Genomic DNA, 22956 nt, shown 5'->3' with positions numbered 1-22956 from the left:
CAGCTTACACTTCCACATTGCTGTTCATCACCAAAGGAAGTCAGGACAGGAACTCAAGCAGGGCAGGAAGCAGGAGCTGATGCAGAGGCCATGGAGGGATGTTACTTACTGGCTTGCCTCCTCTGGCTTGCTCAGCTTGCTTTCTCATAGAACCCTAGACTACCAGCCCAGGGATGGTACCACCCACAATGGGCTGGGTCCTTCCTCCTTGATCACTAATTGAGAAAATGCCTTACAGCTGGATCTCACAGAGGCATTTCCTCAAGGGAGGCTCCTTTCTCTGTGATAACTCCAGCTTGTGTCGAGTTGACACACAAAACCAGCCAGTACACTTGGTTAATACCACTTCTAGAAAATATATTCAAAAATTTGAAAGTAGCATCTTTTGTTGTTATGAGTGAGGTTTTGCTGCTGTTATTGAGACAGAGCCTCACTCTAGCCCTGGCTGGCCTGGAACTCACAGAGATCTGCCTGCCTCTCCCTCTCACGTGCTGACAGTAGTATTTAATAGTATCCCTGAACCATTATTCACAGTCATCAGTGTGTGGAAACAATGCTCACAGGTGAAAGAATCAAAGAATCAGTTGTAGATGTAGACTAAGGTATGATGTACCTCAGGGAAGCAGTGTATGCCATGGTATGTCCACCTTGAGTGTACAAAGTAAACTAAGGCAATCATAGAAGAACATGCTTGCATTTATATAACATATATTAAAGTAGGCAAATTTTTAAAATTTTTATGTGTAGTTTTTTTTACATGTGAAATTTTGCTCTTTTCATTAATTTAATATAGAAATTTATTGGGGCTACATACCTTTATTATGTGTTGCTTCATATATATAAAACTTTATTTACACTTATAAGCTAATAACTTAAAATAGAACTTTGGCCACTAAAAACTACTGGTTTTTAGTTTTGAGTTTTGTTTGTTCTTTAGCTGTGCAGCGCAGGCTGATCTTGAACTCATGATCTTTATGGTTTTGTATCGCAGCATTGAGCTCACCAGACTCTGCACACACAAGCATGTGTGTGCAGGTGTGTATCTGTAGTGCATGGCCTTGGGTGTGCTAGGCAAGCTACCATTGAACTAGAGCCCAACCTTTAGGTGATTCTTGAAGAATCTTGAGGAATGTTGGTAATGTGGGTTTTTCTGATAAGCAGGTTTCTCTTGTATTTTATAGATCTTGTATGCGGAATCCGATGGGAAACATTATAAAAATAGTGAAAGGAATAGGAGAGACTTTCTGCCAGCACTATACCCAGTCCACAGATAAACAGCCAGGATCTCACATAGGTAAGAAGAGTTAAACTGGCACAGCATTACGTATGGAGAATGTCCCTACAGTAGAGTTCTTTGCCTTCTCTTGCTCTTAATGGACTGATTTACGTTTACCTTTGCTCTCTGGCTGTCATCAGTATTTCAATAGCACATGTTCTCCTTTGTTTTCTATAGACTTTGCTGTAAACAGACTGAAACTGGCAGAAATTTTGTATTATAAAATACTAGAGACTATAATGGTCCAGGAAACACGACGACTTCATGGAATGGACATGTCAGTAAGTAAATCTACCCTTTTTGTTAGTTTGTTTTCTCTTTTTAAGAAAGTAAGACTTGGGCTGGAGAAATGGTTCAGTGGTTAAGAGCACTGATTGCTCTTCTAGAGGTCCTGAGTTCAATTCCCAGCAACCACATGGTGGCTTACAACCATCCGTAATGGAATCTGATGCCCTCTTCTGGTGTGTCTGAAGACAGCTGCAGTGTACTCATAGCATAAAAGAGTAAATAAGGGGTTGGGGATTTAGCTCAGTGGTAGAGCACTTGCCTAGGAAGCGCAAGGCCCTGGGTTCGGTCCCCAGCTCCGAAAAAAAGAACCAAAAAAAAAAAAAGAGAGTAAATAAATTTTTAAAAAAGTAAGACTTTTTATTCTATATAATATAAGCAATTAAAAATGTACATAATTTCTTAGTTTTTAGTTGAAGAAAAAGATTATGAGGGAGATTATGAAAAAGATTTACACTCTACTAGAAAATTTATACTCACTTGGATGTACAACCATCAACTCTACACATGATTTATGCCTAGGAATCACACTTTACCTAAGAGTCTAGAAGATTCTCTGAAAACACAGTTATACCATAGCTCTGCAGCAGTTGTGCAAGCAGTTCTGGCCCAGAACACACGAGCACACACTGGCACACAACTGTCCCCCGTGTAAAGGCCTCCAGAGGAGAATGACTCACTACCACATTTGCATGGACAGTCTTATCTCCAGGTCCTAAGCAAAGGCAGAACTTGGCAGGAACAGAAATGTATTCAACGGGCAGCATCTGTGAGCTATTGAGAAAGGAACTGGATGTCAGCTGTTAACCAGCTTTATCTTTTCTAGTTGGGCAGCAACTTGAGACCTAGTTGGTTTTTTGTGCCTAATTCTGTTTTTGACCTTAATTCTCCTCAGTGATGTCACCTGATTGTGTGACACCATGACTGATGAGGTCACTTTGTTCAACTTCAGCCATCTGCTCTTCCTAAGACTCCATTTCATTTTTACAAAGAAATCATCGTCTTCAGCAAGCTGAATATATTCCTCTTCTGTGCACTGGACAGGTTCTTCCAGGCCTGATGCTCAGTTCAGTCCTCAGTTTCTCTGTGCAGATTTATCTTTAGCCTCTTGGAAGCTTTCAGATAATGTATGTGGGGGTTGAGGTCTTTTTGGTCTTCCAAGCAAAATTTGTTCTCTTCTTTTTAATAACTCATTTTTAAGCGTTTTTGCCTGATTTCTTTCTCAGAAGCCATCAGCTGACTTGGAGTCGACTGCTCTTTAAACCGCTCACAGCTTCCTTGTATGCTTTTCATTCCGCCTTAAAATTAGCCTTATAACTTTTTCTTCTGAGTCTGGTAGTTCCCTCCACAGGAACACAATGTTTTTATCAGTTCTGAAAGCTTCACATGTGGTGTTTAGTGTTAAGTCTGGATAGCTGTTCTGTAGACAATTGAAGGTATCCTCTCATAGTTTTCTTGGATAATTTCCCAAGTTGAATGAAAAACATTGGACTGCAAAGCAGAGTGGCAGTGCATGCTCCCGCCCACCCCCCACCCCACCCCCACACTCCACCTCGCCCCCTTTAGTGCCTTTAGTGCCCCCTACAGGCTTTGACCCAGTGCAGCCAGCAACACCAACACAACTGTGCAATCTGCATTCGAGCCCTAGGAGTTTTGTTTTGGGAAGGAGGCCATTATGGGGAATCAGCAGTTTATGGCAGATGTGGACAAGGTTTTCTTTTTAGATTTCTGTTGTTGATTTTGACACATCCAGGCTATCCATCTTGAAGTGGAAAGGTCAAATATTTAAACATCTTTGGTATCCCATTAAGTGTTCTTTCCCTGTAAGGGAGCTTTCTATGTCCTCTGGTCTGCCTCAAATTATTAAGCTAACAATTATGTATTTGTTAATAACTCAAAGATTCTTAAATTGTAAAATAGTATTTGTTTTTCTTAAAAAAACAAAACAAAACAAAAAACCACACACTCACACACCAGTGTTCTTTGAATATTTGACCAAGTCTGATCACCTCAAGGACTACTAAAAGTACTTTATTTTTCTTTTGTTTTGTACACTTCCTTTGTATTTGTGTGCTTGGTGGAGGAACGGACTGTGCCTTACTCTACAGTGTAGTGTGCGTGTGGAGGTCAGAAGACGACGTGGAGGAGTCAGTTTCTCTCCTACCACGTAGGTCCTGGGGATCCAACTCCGGTCATCAGGTTTGGCCTCAGGTGCCCGTACCTGAGCCATCTCTTCAGCCCCTGAAAGAAGTTTTCTACAGAGTGAAACCTAGCATGAGTTGCTCCCATTTCACCTCCTTCCCTCTGTGTGCCCTGCAGTCAGTCCTAGAGCCATCTCGGCTCTGTTCGGGCGCAGACAGGTAGATCTGTGAGGATGCTGTGCAGTACCACAAAAGCATTCCTCGGTTGCACCCTGGAATTTTCATCTTATTTTTAGTATTGGTTCTTTTGGGGGGGGGGAGAAGGTTTCATATATATGTCTTTTGTGGTTTATATGAGCATCTTAATGAAACACCTAAGGGAGAAATAAAATTTTTACTTTTATTTTTAAATAGTTACACATTCATAGAAAGTTGCAAATGTAACAGAAAGATCATCTTCCTACAAGGATTACAATTTAAGCAGTTCAGTATCAGAACAAAGAAACTGACAGTAAAATAATGTCTGGCCTTCTACAAGTGTGTCCTGTGTGGGTTATGTAACCAAAACATGTTAAGACCTAGTAGTCCCCTTTTTTGGGGGAAGGGAGATAGTTTTCAGATAGCTCTTATTCCTGTATTTATGTTCCTTCATATATATATAGGAATATCTGTGATGAAATTGGTTTGCCTTTGGGGTTTTGGGACAGCTATTAAGCATGAACTTGCACTCATGTACATGTATGCTATAGTATGTATGTGGAGGTACAAGGACTGCTTTACGTTCTTTTTCTTTCACCTTGGTGAGTTGAACTCATGTCCTCAGGCTTGTGGCAAGAACCCTTACCTACCAAGCCATCTCAGGAGCCTGATTGTGTTTTGTGAGACAGGGTTTCACTATGTAGCCAAAGTTGGCAGCAATCTTCCTGCTCTGCTTCCTACGTCCTGCAGTGACAGATGTGTCATCGTGCCTGCTGCTATTCAGGCACAGTGAGAGTGTAGCTCTAACAGCTGCTACTAATAATAGTTATAACAAGATGCTACAATACAAGTTATATGATTATTGTCCCTCTCTCTCAAAGTACCTTATTGAACTTGTATCCTTTCCCTCCATAAACACTTGGTGGTACTGTCTCTCCTCCTGCACTTTAGGGTCATTATAAGTAAAATTGGGGGACCGTAAACATAAGCCTTGAGATGCCACATCATGATCCCTACCACTAAATGGCTAACAGGCAGGTAGCATGTACACATGGATATACCACACAAAGGGGTGATTCCCATCCCCAGCAGGGTAGACTGAGACAACGTGCTGTCTTATTATACTGCTCAGAAGAGCACATAACTTAGAACTTAAGAATTATTGTCTGTGATTGTTCATTAAGATTTAAGACCATGGGCAAATGAAAGGAACCTCAGAAAATAAAACCACAAATAAATGGCATCTACTGCACAAAACTCCCTGTTACCAGAAAGGAGGAAGGTCTTCATGCTGGCCCTTTATCTCACACTCCACCCAGCCACTAGTGTAATAATATAGTAGTTATAGTTTTATAACAGTGTGTGAATCTACCTTTTTTAATTTATTGATTTTTTTTGTAGCCTAAGATGGAGTTTATCTTGGTAAATGTTCTGTAGAACCGTGAAGAAAATGTATCTCCTCTGTAGTGTGGAGCATGCTTTAACCGTCTGCTTGTAGTCTGTCACATCGTGATTTCTGTCGTCTCTGCTCACGCACTGCTCAGTCTGCTTCCTTGCTGATGTTCTGCTCCTGTCAGTTGTTGAGAGGGAACTGAAATGTCTAGATACAATTGTGGATTTGTCTCCTTCAAATCTATCAGAACTGTTTCTTCTCATATTTTGAAGCTTTGCTGTTTAGTGCATACAAATTTAAGATCGCTCCCTTGACTTCTCTGTAAGTTGACCCTTTTATCACCATATCGTGTTTCCTCTCTGGCCCTGGTAATTTTGTTTGCTGTGAAGTCTTTCTAATGGTTCCCACTGCTTTTTAGTTAGTTTCCATGACATACCTTTTCCCATTGTTTTGCTTCCAAGCAACCTCTCTTATTACATGAGTTTCTTGCAGGAAGCAAATAAATATTTGAGTCATGTATTTTTTTTGAGGGGTGGGCATGATTGAGAGAGTCTCATGTAGCCTGGATGGCCTTGAATTTACCATGTAGCTCTGATGGATTCACATTGATCATCTCCCTGTCTCAGTGCTGAAATTACAGGTATGTACTGCTATGCCCAGTCTAGGTCATGTTTTTTTTCATATCTATCCCATCATTTCTGTCTTTTAGCTGGTAATTTTAGCCCACTTTCATTTAATTATTAATGTGGTAAAGCTTGTCTACTATTTTATTTCTCTTTCTTGTTTGTCCCCGTTTCTTTCTTCACTCTTTCTCCTTTCCTTCCATCCAGCTCTGAAAAATACAGCCTGTGGAAAGACGCGTCTCTCCTCTGCTGCTCGCTTGCTTTTTGATGGGTTTCTTGACCATTTTTTAAAGGCTCTATCCTTTTTTGTGATTGTGCTTGTATCTGTGTGCACACACACGACTCTCATTCTACTGGTGTAGAATCCTCCTCACCGTTCAGTCCATTGTAGAAACCACATCTCATTTTAAGGTTCCTTTTTTTAAAAAGGATTTATTTCATGTATGTGAGTACACTGTAGCTGTCTTTAGACACCAGAAGAGGGCATCAGATCCCATTACAGGTGGTTGTGAGCCACCATGTGGCTGTCAGGAATTGAACTCAGGACCTCAGGAAGAGCAGTCAGTGCTCTTAACCATTGAGCCATTTCTCCAGCCCTTAAAGTTCTTCTTTAAAGGATATTTTTCCTTTACTTTTAATCTCAATCTCTCTCTCTCTCTCTCTCTCTCTCTCTCTCTCTCTGTGTATGTGTGTGTGCTTTGCCTGCATGTATATCCACTGTGTACCATGTGTATGACAGGTACAGAGAGGCTAGAAAAGGTCATTGGATCCTCCAGAACTGGAGTTACAGTTGGTTGATGCTGAGACTTGAACCTAAGTCCTCTGGAAGAGCTGCCATTCTTCTTAGCCACTAAGCACATCTCTCAACCCCTAAGTTCCTTTAAAGTCTGCATTAATGTTTTATTATTGACTGATACTTTATTGGTAGCTGTCTATATGCAAAATTCTAAATTGACATTTTCCTTTGTGGCTTTGAAGACATTACTCCATTATTGTCTACTTCTTTTTTTTTTTCGGAGCTGGGGACCGAACCCAGGGCCTTGCGCTTGCTAGGCAAGCGCTCTACCACTGAGCTAAATCCCCAACCCCTTATTGTCTACTTCTAATGACACTGATTAGTGGTGTTCTCTTTCTTTGTTAATAGAGTATGGCTGGTCTTTATTTCAGAAATCTTTTGGTTTGGTTTGGTTTTTGGAGATAGGGTCTCCCTGTGTATCCTTGGCTGTCCTGGACTGTCTCTGTCTCTCTGTTTCTCTGTCTCTGTCTCTCCCTGTCTCTCTGTCTCTGTCTCTGTCTCTCTCTCTCTCTTTCTCTCTCTCTCCCGACCAGACTGGCCTCACAGAGATCCACCTGCCTCTGCCCCCAAGCACTGGGATTAAAGGCATGCACCACCACTGCCCCAGCTTCAGAAGTCTTTTAAATAGCTCTCTCTGTTCATCCCAGGCTGGCCTGGAGCTTGATATGTAGCTCAGGCTGGTTTGGAACTCCTAGCACTCCACCAAGTTACAACCCTAGTCTCCTAATCTAGCCTTTTGTGGGGTTTACATTTCTCCACTGGGCATTCCTATACATTGGCCTTTTACTTTAAATTTATGATCCACCGTGCTTGTTTGGTTTCATTATTTTGCAGTGCTCTGTTTTATGAACTCAGGGCCCTGTACATACTAGGCAAGTGCTCTTCCACTGAGCACGTACCTCTAAAGTTTTGCATTTCTTTTTTATTCTTTAAGGTTAATTATATTGCTTTTTAATGTTTCCTTCTATTGCCTGACATGTCTCCTAAATGTTTCTGTGTGTTTTGCTCTAAATATTTCAAGGAGAGATTTTTCTTCAAATGTTGGATTCCTTTTGATTGTGTACTTATATATAATAAGGCACTAAAACGTTGATCACCGGGCTGGAGGGATGGCTCAGTGGTTAAGAGCACCAACTGCTCTTCCAGAGGTCCTGAGTTCAATTCCCAGCAACCACTTGTAATGGGATCTGATGCCCTCTTCTGGTGTGTCTGAAGAGACCAAGCAACAGTGTACTCATAAATAGAATAAATATTTTAAAAAAAAAGTTGATCACCTGTGAAGATAAAATCCAGTGGTTTCGGGTGATGAGAGGTGTACCTGTTGGTGTCCTGTTCTTGCCTGGTTGTTGTAGGAAGGGAGACTGTCTCATAGCCCAATTACAGATGTCTGCCTCGTCCTAAGTACCTGTTAAGTCTTCTTCAGTTTCTCTAGAGAACAGTTCAGACTCCTAAAGGGTTATCATGTGACCCTTATACCTGTTGGGTGTATCCTCCCTCCTACATTCTAAACTCTGCAGATTTCCAGATCACCCCTGCCCCCATGTCTGTTCTTGCCTTATTTCTACTTTGCGGTCTCGCTGTGCCATCAATGCTATGTTTCCTCTAGGTTTCATACTCAAGTTTCTTTAAGTGTCTGTCTGTCTATAGGCTCTCAAGTATATGTGAGTATCTTTTATCTGTGAGTCATTTGTCATCCTTTCCTCTTTTGGTCTTTGACTTGTGTTGTGGTTACAGATAACTTTTGGCTTTATCCTAAATGGATTTTCTGGGTTTTTTATTTTCTTGTTGATCTCTGGTAGTTCTTAATAAAAGAAGGACTTAAAAAATTAAGTTTGGAATCCAGTAAGATGATTCAGTGGGTAAAAAGCACTTAGCTTGCAAACCTGACAAATATAGTGTGATCCTCACAGCACACATACAGAACCTCCATATGGGCATCATGGTACATACACTTGTGTGTAGACACACAAACACATACACAAGCAAACGAAGTGAAGCTCACTTTTTCCAGTATTGCGTGTATGATGTGCGTATGGCTGTGTGCTTGTGGTGGTGCAGGTTTGGAGGTCAGAGGACTCTGGAGTTCTTTCTTCCCAAATTGATGTGCTTTCAGGGGTCAGACTCAGGTTGTCAGGCAGGGCAGGGCCTTTTCCCAGTGAACTACCCCAAATAGCTTATTTTTTAAAAAGTGTTTATTTATGTTGGGGAGCACATGACACGGTGTACGTGTGGAGGTGAGGAGTTGATTTCACTCCTAGTATGTGGATCCCAGGGATCAAGCTCCTGTTGTCACACTTGTTGCAAGGCAGCTTAATCCACTGAGTTATCTCTCCTCTGGACCCCAAATAACCATTTTTAAAAAATAAAAACATGTTAGATTTTGGGGGGGGGTTCCAGACAGAGCTTCTCTGTGTAACCTTGACTGTTCTGGAACTCGAACTCAGATCTACCTGCCTCTGCCTCCGAACTGCTGGGTTAAAGGGGTAAAGGGGTACACCACCACTGCCTCGCGACACGTTAGATCTCATTGAAGAAAGGCTCTCGTTTTCCCAATGAAGTCTTTTTACTCTTAGCTTCGTATTATTTTATCTTTTATTTCACTGTTAATGTTTATGCTGACAAAATAATTAAAAGAACCAATCCTCAAGTTTTTTCTCCAATGGAAACATCACCTATTTTATTTGTTAACATTTCTAAGCTCACTTTTCATGTCCTTCATTCAAGTTCAAAATCTACAGATAAACAAGAGTAAATATAATTGGAAAACTTTATCAGCTTGAGAGTAAAAATATATAGGTACATATACATATATGATACAGACATATGTATATATGATTTTTATATACACACACATATAAAACAGACTAGACCTATATCCTAATTATCAAATTATATCTGATAATTTAGGATAATATTTTTACAGATTATTTTGACTATTTTTCCTCCCTCCATTCCTCCTTTCCCAGTTGATCCCCCCACCCCACCCTCCCATCGCTCCCAATCCCATTTGCAGAAATCTATTCTATTTCCCTTCCCAGGAGACCCAGGCATCCCACCATGAGCCTTCCTCTTTACCTGACCTCTCTGGGTCTGTGGGTGTAGCTTGTCTATTTTATAGTCAGTTCTTCCTCCTCACCTGCTCTTGTCTATGTGCTACTTAGATTTGGTCTCCGTCTGGCTCTACAGCTTAAGCTAGTCTTGAATACAAATCTTTCTGTCTCACCTCCCAATCTCACTAGGTTACAATTTTCTTTCTAGAAGGACCAAGGCTGACATGACTGAGAAATAGTAAATTCTGATCTTTTTCTTCCCCAAGGTTCTTTTAGAACAAGACATATTTCACAGGTCCTTGCTGGCTTGTTGTTTGGAAATTGTGCTCTTTGCCTATAGCTCACCCCGTACTTTCCCTTGGATCATTGACGTTCTCGGTTTGCAGCCTTTTTACTTCTATAAGGTAAGGCGATCACAGAGTCGTGTTATGGTGCGTATTACATAAACATTGATCTATGGTGAGGAAACACAGTGGCAATGTTTACAAAATATTTCTGGAAATCTTCTCTCAGTAATTATTCCTTGGACTGTAAACAAAGACAAAAGAAAGGAGGAGCATATTGAGCCAGTTTCATAGTTTGAGTTCTTTTTCAAAGTACTGACTTGCAAATGTGACCTGGTACTCAGTCTTAACTTCACACGCTCTCCTACCTAGACCTCGCCTCCTTTAGCACAGACACAGATATCACTGAATTTGAAAGTCTAATCGTGCTCTTCCGGGGACGGTGCTTAGAGGCACTCAGGAGCGTCCAGCGTTTGACATACCATCGTAGGCTTTCCTACAATACAGCCTCTAACAAAACTAGGCTGTCTTGAACCCCTGGCAACAGGACTGTTCACCTTTACCCCAGAAGGTTGGGAAAGCACCTAAATCCGCATGTGGCGTGTGCCCAGGCAGACTGCGAGGGGTCCGTGCTGTGAGACCCAAAGTCCTTATGGGATTGTCTAAGACAAAGAAGCGCGTCAGTAGGGCCCATGGTGGCTCCATGTATGCCCAGTGTGTCCGTGACAGGATCAAGCGGGCTTTCCTTATGGAGGAGCAGAAAATCGTTGTGAAAGTGTTGGCGGCACAAGCACAGAGTCAGAAAGCAAAATAAATATGCGACTTTTTTAAGTAAGAAAAATCAAGACTTGGTCTACGGGGGAAAAAAAAGTCTAATTGTTTCAGAGGTTCTAGGCCCTCTCCCTGTCATTAACTAACCGGAATTTTATTTTGTTTTTTCAAATTCAAAATAGTTACTTTCAAATAGTTTATTCTATTCTATTGAGATATTGGAAAGGAGAAGTAGATTAAAAAGAAACTAGACTGGAAGTTAGGGCTGGCCTCCGACCCCTTTTGGACTGTTCACCAGCTTACAGCCATTGCATCACAGGTCTGAGGCGAGAGGATCACCTGTGATCCCAGCACTCAGGAGGTGGAGGCAGGAGGATCAGAAGGTCACCCTTGCCTACACAAAAGTTCACAGCTAGCCTCGGCTGCCTGAGATCCTGTCTCAAAAAACAAAACCAAAAAGACATGAAAGATAGGTATACTCATTGAACGCGGAGCCAGCTCTCGGGGGTCTCTGTGTGGTCTCGTCATCAGCACAGCCGGGCCTACACGCAAGCAACCATGTCTAAGGGACCTGCAGTTGGCATTGATCTTGGCACCACTTACTCCTGTGTGGGTGTCTTCCAGCATGGAAAGGTGGAAATAATTGCCAATGATCAGGGTAACCACACCACGCCGAGCTATGTTGCTTTCACCGACACAGAACGATTAATTGGGGATGCGGCCAAGAATCAGGTTGCAATGAACCCCACCAACACAGTTTTTGATGCCAAACGTCTGATTGGACGTAGGTTCGATGATGCTATTGTTCAGTCTGACATGAAGCACTGGCCCTTCATGGTGGTGAATGATGCAGGCAGGCCCAAGTTCCAAGTAGAATACAAAGGGGAGACAAAAAGTTTCTATCCTGAGGAAGTGTCTTCAATGGTTCTGACAAAAATGAAGGAAATTGCAGAAGCTTACCTTGGAAAGACTGTTACCAATGCCGTGGTCACGGTGCCAGCTTACTTCAGTGACTCTCAGCGACAGGCAACAAAAGATGCTGGAACTATTGCTGGCCTCAACATACTTCGAATTATCAATGAGCCAACTGCTGCTGCTATTGCCTATGGCTTAGACAAGAAGGTCGGGGCTGAAAGGAATGTGCTGATTTTTGACTTGGGAGGTGGCACTTTTGATGTGTCAATCCTCACTATTGAGGATGGAATTTTTGAAGTCAAATCAACAGCTGGAGACACCCACTTGGGTGGAGAAGACTTTGACAACCGAATGGTCAACCATTTCATTGCTGAGTTTAAGCGAAAGCACAAGAAGGACATCAGTGAGAACAAGAGAGCTGTCAGGCGTCTCCTCACTGCCTGTGAGCGGGCCAAGCGCACCCTCTCCTCCAGCACCCAGGCCAGTATTGAGATTGATTCTCTCTATGAGGGAATTGACTTCTACACCTCCATTACCCGTGCTCGATTTGAGGAGTGAATGCTGACCTGTTCCGTGGCACACTGGACCCTGTAGAGAAGGCCCTTCGAGATGCCAAACTAGACAAGTCACAGATCCATGATATTGTCCTGGTGGGTGGTTCTACCAGAATCCCCAAGATCCAGAAACTTCTGCAAGACTTCTTCAATGGAAAAGAGCTGAATAAGAGCATTAACCCCAATGAAGCTGTTGCCTATGGTGCAGCTGTCCAGGCAGCCATTCTATCTGGAGACAAGTCTGAGAATGTTCAGGATTTGCTGCTCTTGGATGTCCTCCTCTTTCCCTTGGGATTGAAACTGCTGGTGGGTCATTTTGTCCTCATCAAGCTTAATACCACCATTCCCACCAAGCAGACCCAGACTTTCACCACCTACTCTGACAACCAGCCAGGTGTACTCATCCAGGTGTATGAAGGTGAAAGGGCCATGACCAAGGACAACAACCTGCTTGGGAAGTTTGAGCTCACAGGCATACCTCCAGCACCCGTGGGGTTCCTCAGATTGAGGTTACATTTTTGACATTGATGCCAATGGCATCCTCAATGTTTCTGCTGTAGATAAGAGCACAGGAAAGGAGAACAAGGTCACCATCACCAATGACAAGGGCCGCTTGAGTAAGGGAGGATATCGAGCATGGTCCAAGAAGCTGAGAAGTACAAAGCTGAGGATGAAAAGAGAGAGATAAGGTTTCCTCTAAGAACTAAGCTGAGTCTTACGCTTTCAACATGAAAGCAACTGTTGAGGATGAGAAACTTCAAGGCAAGATCAATGATGAAGACAAACAAGATTCTTGACAAGTGCAATGAAATCATCAGCTGGCTGGATAAGAACCAGACTGCGGAGAAGGAAGAATTTGAGCATCAGCAGAAAGAACTGGAGAAGGTCTTCAACCCTATCATCACCAAGCTGTACCAGAGTGCTGGTGGCATGCCTGGAGGAATGCCTGGTGGCTTCCCTGGTGGAGGAGCTCCTCCATCTGGTGGTGCTTCTTCAGGCCCCACCATTGAAGAGGTCGATTAAGTCAAAGTAGAGGGTATAGCATTGTTCCACAGGGACCCAAAACAAGTAACATGGAATAATAAAACTATTTAAATTGGCACCATAAAAAAAAAAAAAAGATAGGTATAATTTTATTTTACTTTATTTTACTAATTAATTAACTTAGTTCTGGGGATCAAACACAGGACCTTGCATGTAGTAGATAAGGACTTTTCTGCTGACATATAGCTTAAGTATGTTGTAATATTTTTCCCTTTTTTTTGTTTTTATATGTCTTATGTGTGGGGGATGATGAGTGTATGTATGCTCACATATGTGAGCATGTGTGCATATGGTCACGAGCATGTGGAGACCCACAGTTGGGAATCTTGCTCAACTGCTCTTTCACCATATCCTTAGAGGCAGGGTCTCTTAATGAAACCCAGACCTGCCAATATAGCCAGTCTTGCTAGTCAGCCTTCTCCAGGGTTTCTGCATCTCTGCCCTCTAAGGCTGGAGTATAGGTAGGCCACCATACTCCCTGGCATTTTTTTGAGTTCTGAGAATCTGAACTCTAGTCCTCTTCCTTGTGTAGAAAGCATTTTTAATTGTTGCACCAGCCAGCCCTGTATGTGATAATATTTTTAAAGGGTTCACTTGATATTACTCGGAGACCTGCTCTTTTCTGGAGGGAGAAAGAGGGGCAGTGGATTTGAGGGGTGGAGAGTTGGGGGGAACTGGAGGGAGGACAGACTGAGGTTGGAATGTATTGTATGAGAGAAGAATAAAAAGAAAGGAAAAAAAACTTAAAAGCACCTTATATTTCAATTTATAGCATGCAGATTCTAGTTGTCCACATAATTACGGCTGTAGTGTGGTTCTTTGTGCATTAATCGAGTCATTCATGTCTGTGTGCCCAGAGCAGTGATCGCCTGTTAGTCTGAACTCATGCCGTTTCAATGTTCTTCTCTCCAGGTTATTGAGGTGGTGATCCGCTCAGAGGAGGGGCTCTCCAGAGACATGGTGAAACACCTGAACAGCATTGAAGAGCAGATTTTGGAGAGTTTAGCTTGGACTAATAATTCTGCACTGTGGGAAGCTCTCCGTGCTTCTGCAAATAAAGTTCCTTCCTGTGAAGAAGTAAGCCAGGGCTAGACGAAGAGCAGAATTTTGTTTTGTTCATAACAGCCTTGGCTGTTATGAACAATGTTCTACACAAGTTCAAGTCAGAACTAGCATTGAGAGGGGGAAATGATCAAGGAGTCCCACCCACCCCAAACTATCTGCAGTTGGTAACTACTGCCAAAGGGAAAGTCAGTGGTCTCCAGTGGAGGGAGTCTCACTGGGTATAGGGACTACATTTCAGGGCAGGCCCCGTGGTTAACACAAACACAGTGGTTTTTATAGACTGTTTGTTTCATTTGGATTTGTCTTTCTGTTCTGTTGCATGTTCATTTTTGTTTTTGTGCCCATACGTGAGTCTGTGTCTGTGTATCTGTGTGTGTTTCTTATTTGACTTAAAGAGAGAAAGACCTTGAGTGAGTAGGAAGGTGAAAATGATCTGAAGGGAATTGGAAGAGGGGAAAACTTGATCAGAATATATTGTATGAAAATTTTTTTTCAATAAAAAAAGGAATGATATTGCTCTGACCATTCATACACGAGGACCTGTGGGCATGTTTTCGTTTTTCTTGGGTATCCATCCGTGGTATTTTATCTGTGCTACTGTTTTCTGTAGGTTATATTCCCAAATAACTTTGAAATAGGAAATGGAGGAAGTGTGCAAGGCCATCTTCCCATGATGCCAATGTCTCCAATAATACATCCAAGAGTCAAGGAAGTTCGCACTGACAGTGGGAGCCTTCGAAAAGGTAGGTGTGACACTGGTGAAGCACTGAGGGGAAAGATGCAGACCAATTTGTTTGTTTGTTTTAAGATTTATTTCTTTATTATATACAGCACTCTGCCTGCATCCATGCATCCATGCCTGGAGGCCAGAAGAGGGCATCGGATCCCATTACAGATGGCTATGAGCCACCATGTGGTTTGCTGGGAATTGAACTCAGGATCTCTGAAAGAGCAGTCAGTGCTCTTAACCGCTGAGCCATCTCTCCAGTGCCCATAGACCAGTTTTTTGGGTTTTTTTTAAAGAAAAACATGTCTAACTCCATAGTAGCATAAAACATCTAGTTTTTTCATCAAGCTTTGACAAGAAGCTCAGTGCTTTCACTCACACTCAATGTGGCCTGTTATACCCTTCTTTTTTGTATTAAAAGCATTTCTGTGCTTTGCCTGGTGACACATGCCTTTAATCTCAACATTCTAGAGGCAGAGGCATGCAGATTTCTGAGTTTGAGACCAGCCTGGTCTACATAGTGATTTGCAGGTCAGCCAGGGCTACAGAGAAAGACCCTGTCTGAGATGGGGGTGGGGGAGGAAGAAATGAAGGAAGAAAAAGGCTTTGTGGCTGGTAGGATTGTTCAGTGAGATTGTCGCCAATCCTGACCACCCAAGTGTGACTCCCCAGTACCCACATGTGGAGGGAAAGAACCAACTCCCTCTTCTTCTCTGACCTCCACTTGTGTGTCATGGCTTGCCATTCTCCCAACTAAATAAATTAAAATATGATTTAATAATTTAATCTCTACCACTGAGCTATATCTCTCTCTTTTTTTAATTTTATGTATATGAGTACACTGTAGCTGTCTTCAGACACACCAGATCCCATTACAGATGGTTGTGAGCCACCAAGTGGTTGCTGGGAATTGAACTCAGGACCTCTGGAAGAGCGATCAGTGCTCTTAACCTCTGAGCCATCTCTCCAGCCCTGAGCTACATATATATATATATATATATATATATATATATATATATATATATATATATATATATATATAAATAAACTTATTTACAGTCTTAAAATTGTACCTTTTTTTTTTTTTCTTTTTTTTGGAGCTGGGGACCGAACCCAGGACCTTGTGCTTGCTAGGCAAGCGCTCTACCACTGAGCTAAATCCCCAACCCCAAAATTGTACCTTTTAAGCCTTAATAATGGGAAGATTTTAGTGCACTCCTGTTTTTCTTGTGACATACCAGCTGACACACTCATCTTCTGAATTATGAATCCTTGAAATTTTTTTGTTTTGTTTTGTTTTTGAGAGCGCTTCCTTGTGTATCCCTAGGCTACCCTCAGACCTTTTGATCCTCCATCTTCAGCCTCCTGAGTGCTAGAGTATCAGGTGTGTGCTTTGCATTCTTAAATTCCAAAAATAGTTTAAAAAAAAAAAAAAAACCTTTGCAGTTCTACTGTTACATTGTAAATACAAAAACACTATGGTAGGCTTCAGTTCATGGATATACAAATAAATAGCTCGCCAATTCCCAGTTTGCTAGGCCAAGGAAGATGTCCTGTTATAAATGAAGCAAGAAGGCAGCAAACACCGTCTAAGTTTTTCTGTGTGGATTTTCTTTTTCTTTTTTCTTTTTTTCGGAGCTGGGGACCGAACCCAGGGCCTTGTGCTTGCTAGGCAAGCGCTCTACCACTGAGCTAAATCCCCAACCCCGTGGATTTTTATTCTGTGTTAGTGTGCTGGGGATCAAACCCAGAGCCTTAAGCCGTGCTAAGCAAGTGTTCTGGTAAGAAAAGGTATTCCAGGGAGTTTGCAGATAAGGTCATGCTTGGGACCTCATTCTCTCCTTGAACCATTACCTTTGAGCATCCTTTTCAACTCCACGGGCTCCCTTGGTTTTCTTAGATTCAAAGCAGGCAAGCAGACTCCTGTAGTAGTCCTGGAAGCTACAAGAACCTCCTTGTTTGCTGAGGACTAAAGTCAGGGCTGCTTTTGTAACATCCATAATCATCGAAAGGTTTTTATTTAGCCACAGCTGCTTCCCCAACCTTCTCATATTACACACCATTGCCAGGGTAATTTTTATTACCTATGCTTTAAAAGTAGACTGACAGATCGCCTACTAAGATTAGGACCAGGTCCTGAGATGCCTTCACTTTACAAGTGTGTTATATGTGGTGGGCACTGTTCTCCGGGGGCAGAATGCCGGCCTAACGTGCACAGAACACAAAGCGACAGCAGCAGAGCACATGGTGTACTTGTGAGATTGGCTCAGGACGGTGGTAAAACATTGTGCACAGCGATGCAGAATTGAATGTCTCTTAGAAATATGTGACTTAAGCTGGGCGTGCTGCTGCATTTCTTCATTCCAGCACTTAGGGAAGAGGAAGGTGGGTCCCTGTGAATCTAAAGTCAGTCCATTTGGGGCTACATAGTGAGTTCCAGGCCAGCCGTGACTACGTAGTGAAACTCTGCCTCAAAAACGAAAGCACAATCCATACATATGTAACTTACATTACAGTTTTTGTAGAAGCTCACAATTAGTAGTCTTCCTTGAGTCAAAGGAGACTTTGGCCTTGAACTTTTGAACAGTGATGCAGCTATTGAGAGTTTGTTGACCTTTGGAAGACAAAATCCATTTTTGTTATTATTTAACACAGAAGTCATTAGTGGCTCTCTTAGGTTTCTATTGCTGTGATAAAGCAACTTGGGGAAGAAAGGGTTTGTTTCAACTCATAATTCTACATCACTGTCCGTCACTAAGGAAGTCAGGGCAGGACCTCAGATAGGGCAGGAACCTGGAGGCAGGGCTGATTTAGAGCTGCTTTCTTATAGTACCCAGGACCTCCAGGCAACAGTAACATGGGCTGCGGTGAAGTAAGCCCGCCTCGGTCATCAGTCAAGAAAATTCCCTGTAGGCTTGCTCACGGGCCAGTCGTGGGGCGGGGGAGCTCTTTCCTAGTTGAAGTTCCATCTTCCCAGAGACTATAGTTTATGTCATTTAAAATGTTGTCAAACAGCCAGCATGGTACTACATGCCTTTAATCCCAACATCAGGAGGCAGAGGCATGAGGATCTCTGAGTTCAAAGCCAGCCTGCTCTACAGAGAGAGTTAGTTTCAGGACAACCAGGGCTTCACAGAAAAACCCTGTCTCAGAAAAACAAAGCAGAGAAAGAAAGAATGTCACAGAAAGACATGAGATCTACAGCAGAGATCTGTGTCCTTTGATATGTCTGAAAAACCTCATGTCTCATGGCTATGTTTGTTACGTTAACATCATAGCTTGACTAAGCTGCTAGCATATTGAAATGTTGAATCTTGGATACATTAAATTTCTATTTAAATCTATTTGGTTCTAGAATAAAATATCTCTTCTTCCTTATAAAAGAACATATAGTATCAAAACAGTCTAGAGAACCTGTGTTCCCTGTAGATGAATCATCACCAAAGTGTGATGACACAAGTCTATTATTCTGACATGGTGTTAACCTCTGTCACACACAGTTAGGGACTAGGGTTCCAAATCCCCAGGTTCTTATGTTTGCATAGTGGGCACTTTATTGACTGATCCATCTCACCAATCCATAATCTTCACTCTGGTTTTGATTGGAGAAGACCCTCAAATTAAGGCAAAGTCAGCAGTGGCTTGTATCACTTTTGCTCATGTTTTCTGATGACCCTTTTAAAGATGGTTCTGTGTTTACTAACTCATAAACCACAACCACTACCTTAAACTGCTGGGAATGCGGAGGATGGCAAAGCTGTGACCCCCCCCCCAAACCATGTCTCCTCTTTCTTGGTGCTATTTATTTCGTAGGTAAGATGGAGAGATAGAAGCCAGTTCTTCAGTTAGTGCGCGCGTCATTCTGCTCAGCCTTGTTCTTCACGCATTGCTCTGTGGCTGTGGACAGAGCGAGCGTCAGGAATGCAGATGAGCTGTCAGATGCTCACACTGCTCTCCCCCTCTAGATGAGCTGTCAGATGCTCACACTGCTCTCCCTTCCTCTAGATGAGCTGTCAGATGCTCACACTGCTCTCCCTTCCTCTAGATGAGCTGTCAGATGCTCACACTGCTCTCCCTTCCTCTAGATGAGCTGTCAGATGCTCACACTGCTCTCCCTTCCTCTAGATGAGCTGTCAGATGCTCACACTGCTCTCCCTTCCTCTAGATGAGCTGTCAGATGCTCACACTGCTCTCCCTTCCTCTAGATGAGCTGTCAGATGCTCACACTGCTCTCCCTTCCTCTAGATGAGCTGTCAGATGCTCACACTGCTCTCCCTTCCTCTAGATGAGCTGTCAGATGCTCACACTGCTCTCCCTTCCTCTAGATGAGCTGTCAGATGCTCACACTGCTCTCCCTTCCTCTAGATGAGCTGTCAGATGCTCACACTGCTCTCCCTTCCTCTAGATGAGCTGTCAGATGCTCACACTGCACTCCCTTCCTCTAGATGAGCTGTCAGATGCTCACACTGCTCTCCCTTCCTCTAGACTTCACAGTCCATGAGTTCGGAAACCACGTTTACTTCAAGATCTTGGTGTGGGAATAAGTAAACCTAATTTTTTATTTTGGAATACGTTTTAAATTTAGACTCTTTTATTTTTCTCTCTATTAGATATGCAGCCACTGTCTCCCATCTCCGTCCATGAGCGCTACAGCTCCCCTGCCGCAGGAAGTGCTAAGAGGAGACTCTTTGGCGATGACCCACCAAAGGAAACATTGATGGAAAAGATTATGGCAGAAGGAACACAGCTGAAAATTGCTCCTTCAAGTGTGACTGCTGAAAGCTTGTCAATTTCCCCTGGGCAAGCTCTTCTCACAATGGCCACGACCACAGTCACAGGGACAACGGGACGGAAGGTTACCGTTCCTTTGCATGGTAACAGCTTCATCTCTACTTTATGTTTTTCAGTTACATAAAAATTTAAGAAATGTCTTATGAAATTGGATCACATGAGATAACTCAGTCATTTTTTAAAAGACTTATTTTTATGTATGTAAGAGTTCTTCCTGCATGCATGTCTGTGCACCATGTACATGCCTGATGCCCATATAGGTGAGACGAGGACATCAGATCTCTCTGGAACTGGAGTATAGGTGGTTCACTGCGGTAGCAGCAAATGCTCTCAGCCATTGAGCTGTCTCTCCAGCCCCAGTATTTCATTCTAAACCTAAGTTGGTTTTTTTTCCCCCTTTAACTGATCCTGTATTGTAGGGCAGTGTGAACTTCACAGGAATTTTAAGGTAGAGATACTTGTCATACACTTCCTGTCACCCTCCCTGCTTGCTCTCACAGCCTGGGACAGCATCAGCATCGTATGCAGTAAGCCACACTGGCTCATCTGCATGTACAGCCCACAGCTTACACTCAGGCCACTCTCAGCATTGGGTGTTCTGTGCACATTACATTACTGACACTGTACAGTGGAATGTGTCACCTTCATAGTAACACATCATAGTTCTGCCCTGGGGCGTGAAGTCCTCCACCTACTGTTTTATTTTAAAAATACACTATTTTAAATTTCCACATTTTATAAATTTACAACCCTTTTTGTTAGGATTTACTTTTTTGTTATTATCTGGCCTTTATAAGTTGGTGTATTAAGGGAGAAATCCTTTTTAATTAAAGACATCTTAAATTCTCAGTAACAATTGCTTTTTAAAATTATTAAAGTCAGGCCAGTGAGATGGCTCATCCGCTAAAGGATCTTGCCTGCAAACTGGACAGCCCAAGTTCAGTCCCCAGAAGCCACATGGTAGAAGGAGAGAACTGGCCCTGTGGGTTGTCCTCTGACCTCCATACTCAACACGATGGCACATACACACCCTCTTCCCATAAGTAAAATAAATAAATGATGTTTGTAAAAGTTTTAAGTGGCATATAAAACATTACAGGCACATACAAAAACAGAAGACGAGATGTTTTTGTTGTTGTCTGTTTTTAAGACAGGGCCTCTATATCTTGCCTGCTTTAACTCACCATATAGCCTAGGCTGGCCTCATACTTACAGCAGTTTTCCTGCCTTAGACATGAGGCATCACACCCTGCTACTCAAAATTTGTCTCTTTAAATAAAATTAAACATAAAAATATCAAAAGGAAGCATGATCCCGCTTCAGAAAGAAAAACAAGACTGTGTTACAGTTACTGGGTTATAGCCGCATCCTTTTCTCTAACATACATTTCACTTGCTTCTTCATACATATACATTGACAGCTTTGCTGTGAACTTTCAGCTTGTGTCTCCAACTGAGAACTCTTGCTTGTGCACTCAGGTATTGCCAATGATGCTGGAGAAATCACACTGGTTCCTATTTCCATGAATACAACTCAGGACTCCACAGCTGAGAGCCTTGTATCACTAACTGCCCAGTCATTAATTGGTGCTTCTCCAAAACAGACCCATCTGACTAAAACGCAAGACGCTCCTCTGACCGGAATAAGCAAACCAAAGAGAACTGGGTCCTTAGCACTGTTTTATAGAAAGGTACGTGTTTCCATAGCAGCTGAACAGCGCTCATTCAGCAAAGACTGCATACTAAGCAGTGCTGATCTCTCTTTTTATTTCTCTTTTTAAATAAAATACACATATTATAAAATTTGCTACTTTAATTTTTAGGCATACAGTTTGGTGCTAGATACACTCAAATCGTTGTGTGACCTTTGCTACTTTTTCATCTTCCCACTCTGAAGCTGCTCTTTACTCATTAAAGTAGAAGCCACCATTTCTCCCTGCTCCCCTGAGATTGCCATGCTATTTTTTGTCTGTATGAATTTGACTACCTGTTTGAAAAGCTGCCGTATTCCAGTGAAATGACACACTAGTGTATCTCTCATTGACTGGCTTATTTCATTGAGCACATCTTCCACATTCATCTGTATGATAACATGCATGGGGATTTCTTTCTATTTCAAAGCTGAGTAATGTTCTCTATACATAGATGCTACATTTTGTGTATCTATTCGTCTGTTGGTGGACGTTTGGGTCATTACCATTTTTGGTGTGAGTAGCGCTGCTATGAATATGGGCTCTGTTGCCTCTGCTTTCAGTTTAAGTGTATTCCTAGAAGTGAGATAGTAATCAGTGTCTAGGGTGTCAAGGTTGGGGCTAGAGGTCAGCTTTGGCTGTCATTCTTTTTGTACCACCCACTGTTTTTAAGAGAATTCACTAGGTAAGCTAGGCTGGCTGGCAAGCAAGTCCCAGGAACTCCCATGTGTCTGCATCTCCACAGCACTGGAAATCCAGTGTGTACCACCATGCCCTGCTTCTGTGAATGAGTTCTGGGCATTGAACCCCAGTTCGCATGCTAGTACAGCAAGCACTCAAGTGCCTGAACTGTTGTGTCTCCCCAACCTCAGTATGTGTTTAAGGAACTGCCATTGTGTTCTGCATGACTGCACAGTTTCACATCCTACGGCAGTGTCCCCCTTCTCCAACAGTCAAACAGTGACAGTGTCCCCCTTCTCCTTCTCAACAGTGACAGTGTCCCCTTCTCCTTCTCAACAGTGACAGTGTCCCCCTTCTCCTTCTCAACAGTGACAGTGTCCCCCTTCTCCTTCTCAACAGTGACAGTGTCCCCTTCTCCTTCTCAACAGTGACAGTGTCCCCCTTCTCCTTCTCAACAGTGACAGTGTCCCCTTCTCCTTCTCAACAGTGACAGTGTCCCCCTTCTCCTTCTCAACAGTGACAGTGTCCCCTTCTCCTTCTCAACAGTGACAGTGTCCCCTTCTCCTTCTCAACAGTGACAGTGTCCCCTTCTCCTTCTCAACAGTGACAGTGTCCTCTTCTCTATCATCAACAGTGACTTGCTGAGATTTCGGGGGATTGGTGGGGAGGAAT

At 42.7% G+C, this 22956-nt stretch overlaps 1 protein-coding gene and 2 pseudogenes across 2 annotated transcripts in view; all 3 read left to right on the top strand.

Annotated features, from left to right (window-relative positions):
- Positions 1-22956, top strand: part of Rbl1 (RB transcriptional corepressor like 1) — a 63381-nt gene that overhangs the window by 18754 nt on the left and 21671 nt on the right. Inside the window, exons 10-16 of the mRNA XM_032904624.1 lie at positions 1182-1294; positions 1454-1557; positions 10029-10166; positions 14243-14407; positions 15006-15138; positions 19733-19996; positions 21392-21603. Coding sequence (XP_032760515.1) covers positions 1182-1294; positions 1454-1557; positions 10029-10166; positions 14243-14407; positions 15006-15138; positions 19733-19996; positions 21392-21603 — 1129 coding nt within the window. The remainder of the gene's footprint in view (positions 1-1181; positions 1295-1453; positions 1558-10028; positions 10167-14242; positions 14408-15005; positions 15139-19732; positions 19997-21391; positions 21604-22956) is intronic.
- LOC116899983 lies at positions 10241-10860 on the top strand (annotated as a pseudogene).
- LOC116902219 lies at positions 11302-13406 on the top strand (annotated as a pseudogene). The gene has a single exon (XR_004388051.1). The product of XR_004388051.1 is annotated as a heat shock cognate 71 kDa protein-like (transcript).

Source organism: Rattus rattus, chromosome 5 (assembly GCF_011064425.1).
Source record: "Rattus rattus isolate New Zealand chromosome 5, Rrattus_CSIRO_v1, whole genome shotgun sequence".
Classification (NCBI taxonomy): domain Eukaryota; kingdom Metazoa; phylum Chordata; class Mammalia; order Rodentia; family Muridae; genus Rattus; species Rattus rattus.
The sequence above is the reverse complement of the archived record's forward strand: the minus strand, read 5'-3'. Positions and strand labels throughout refer to the sequence as shown.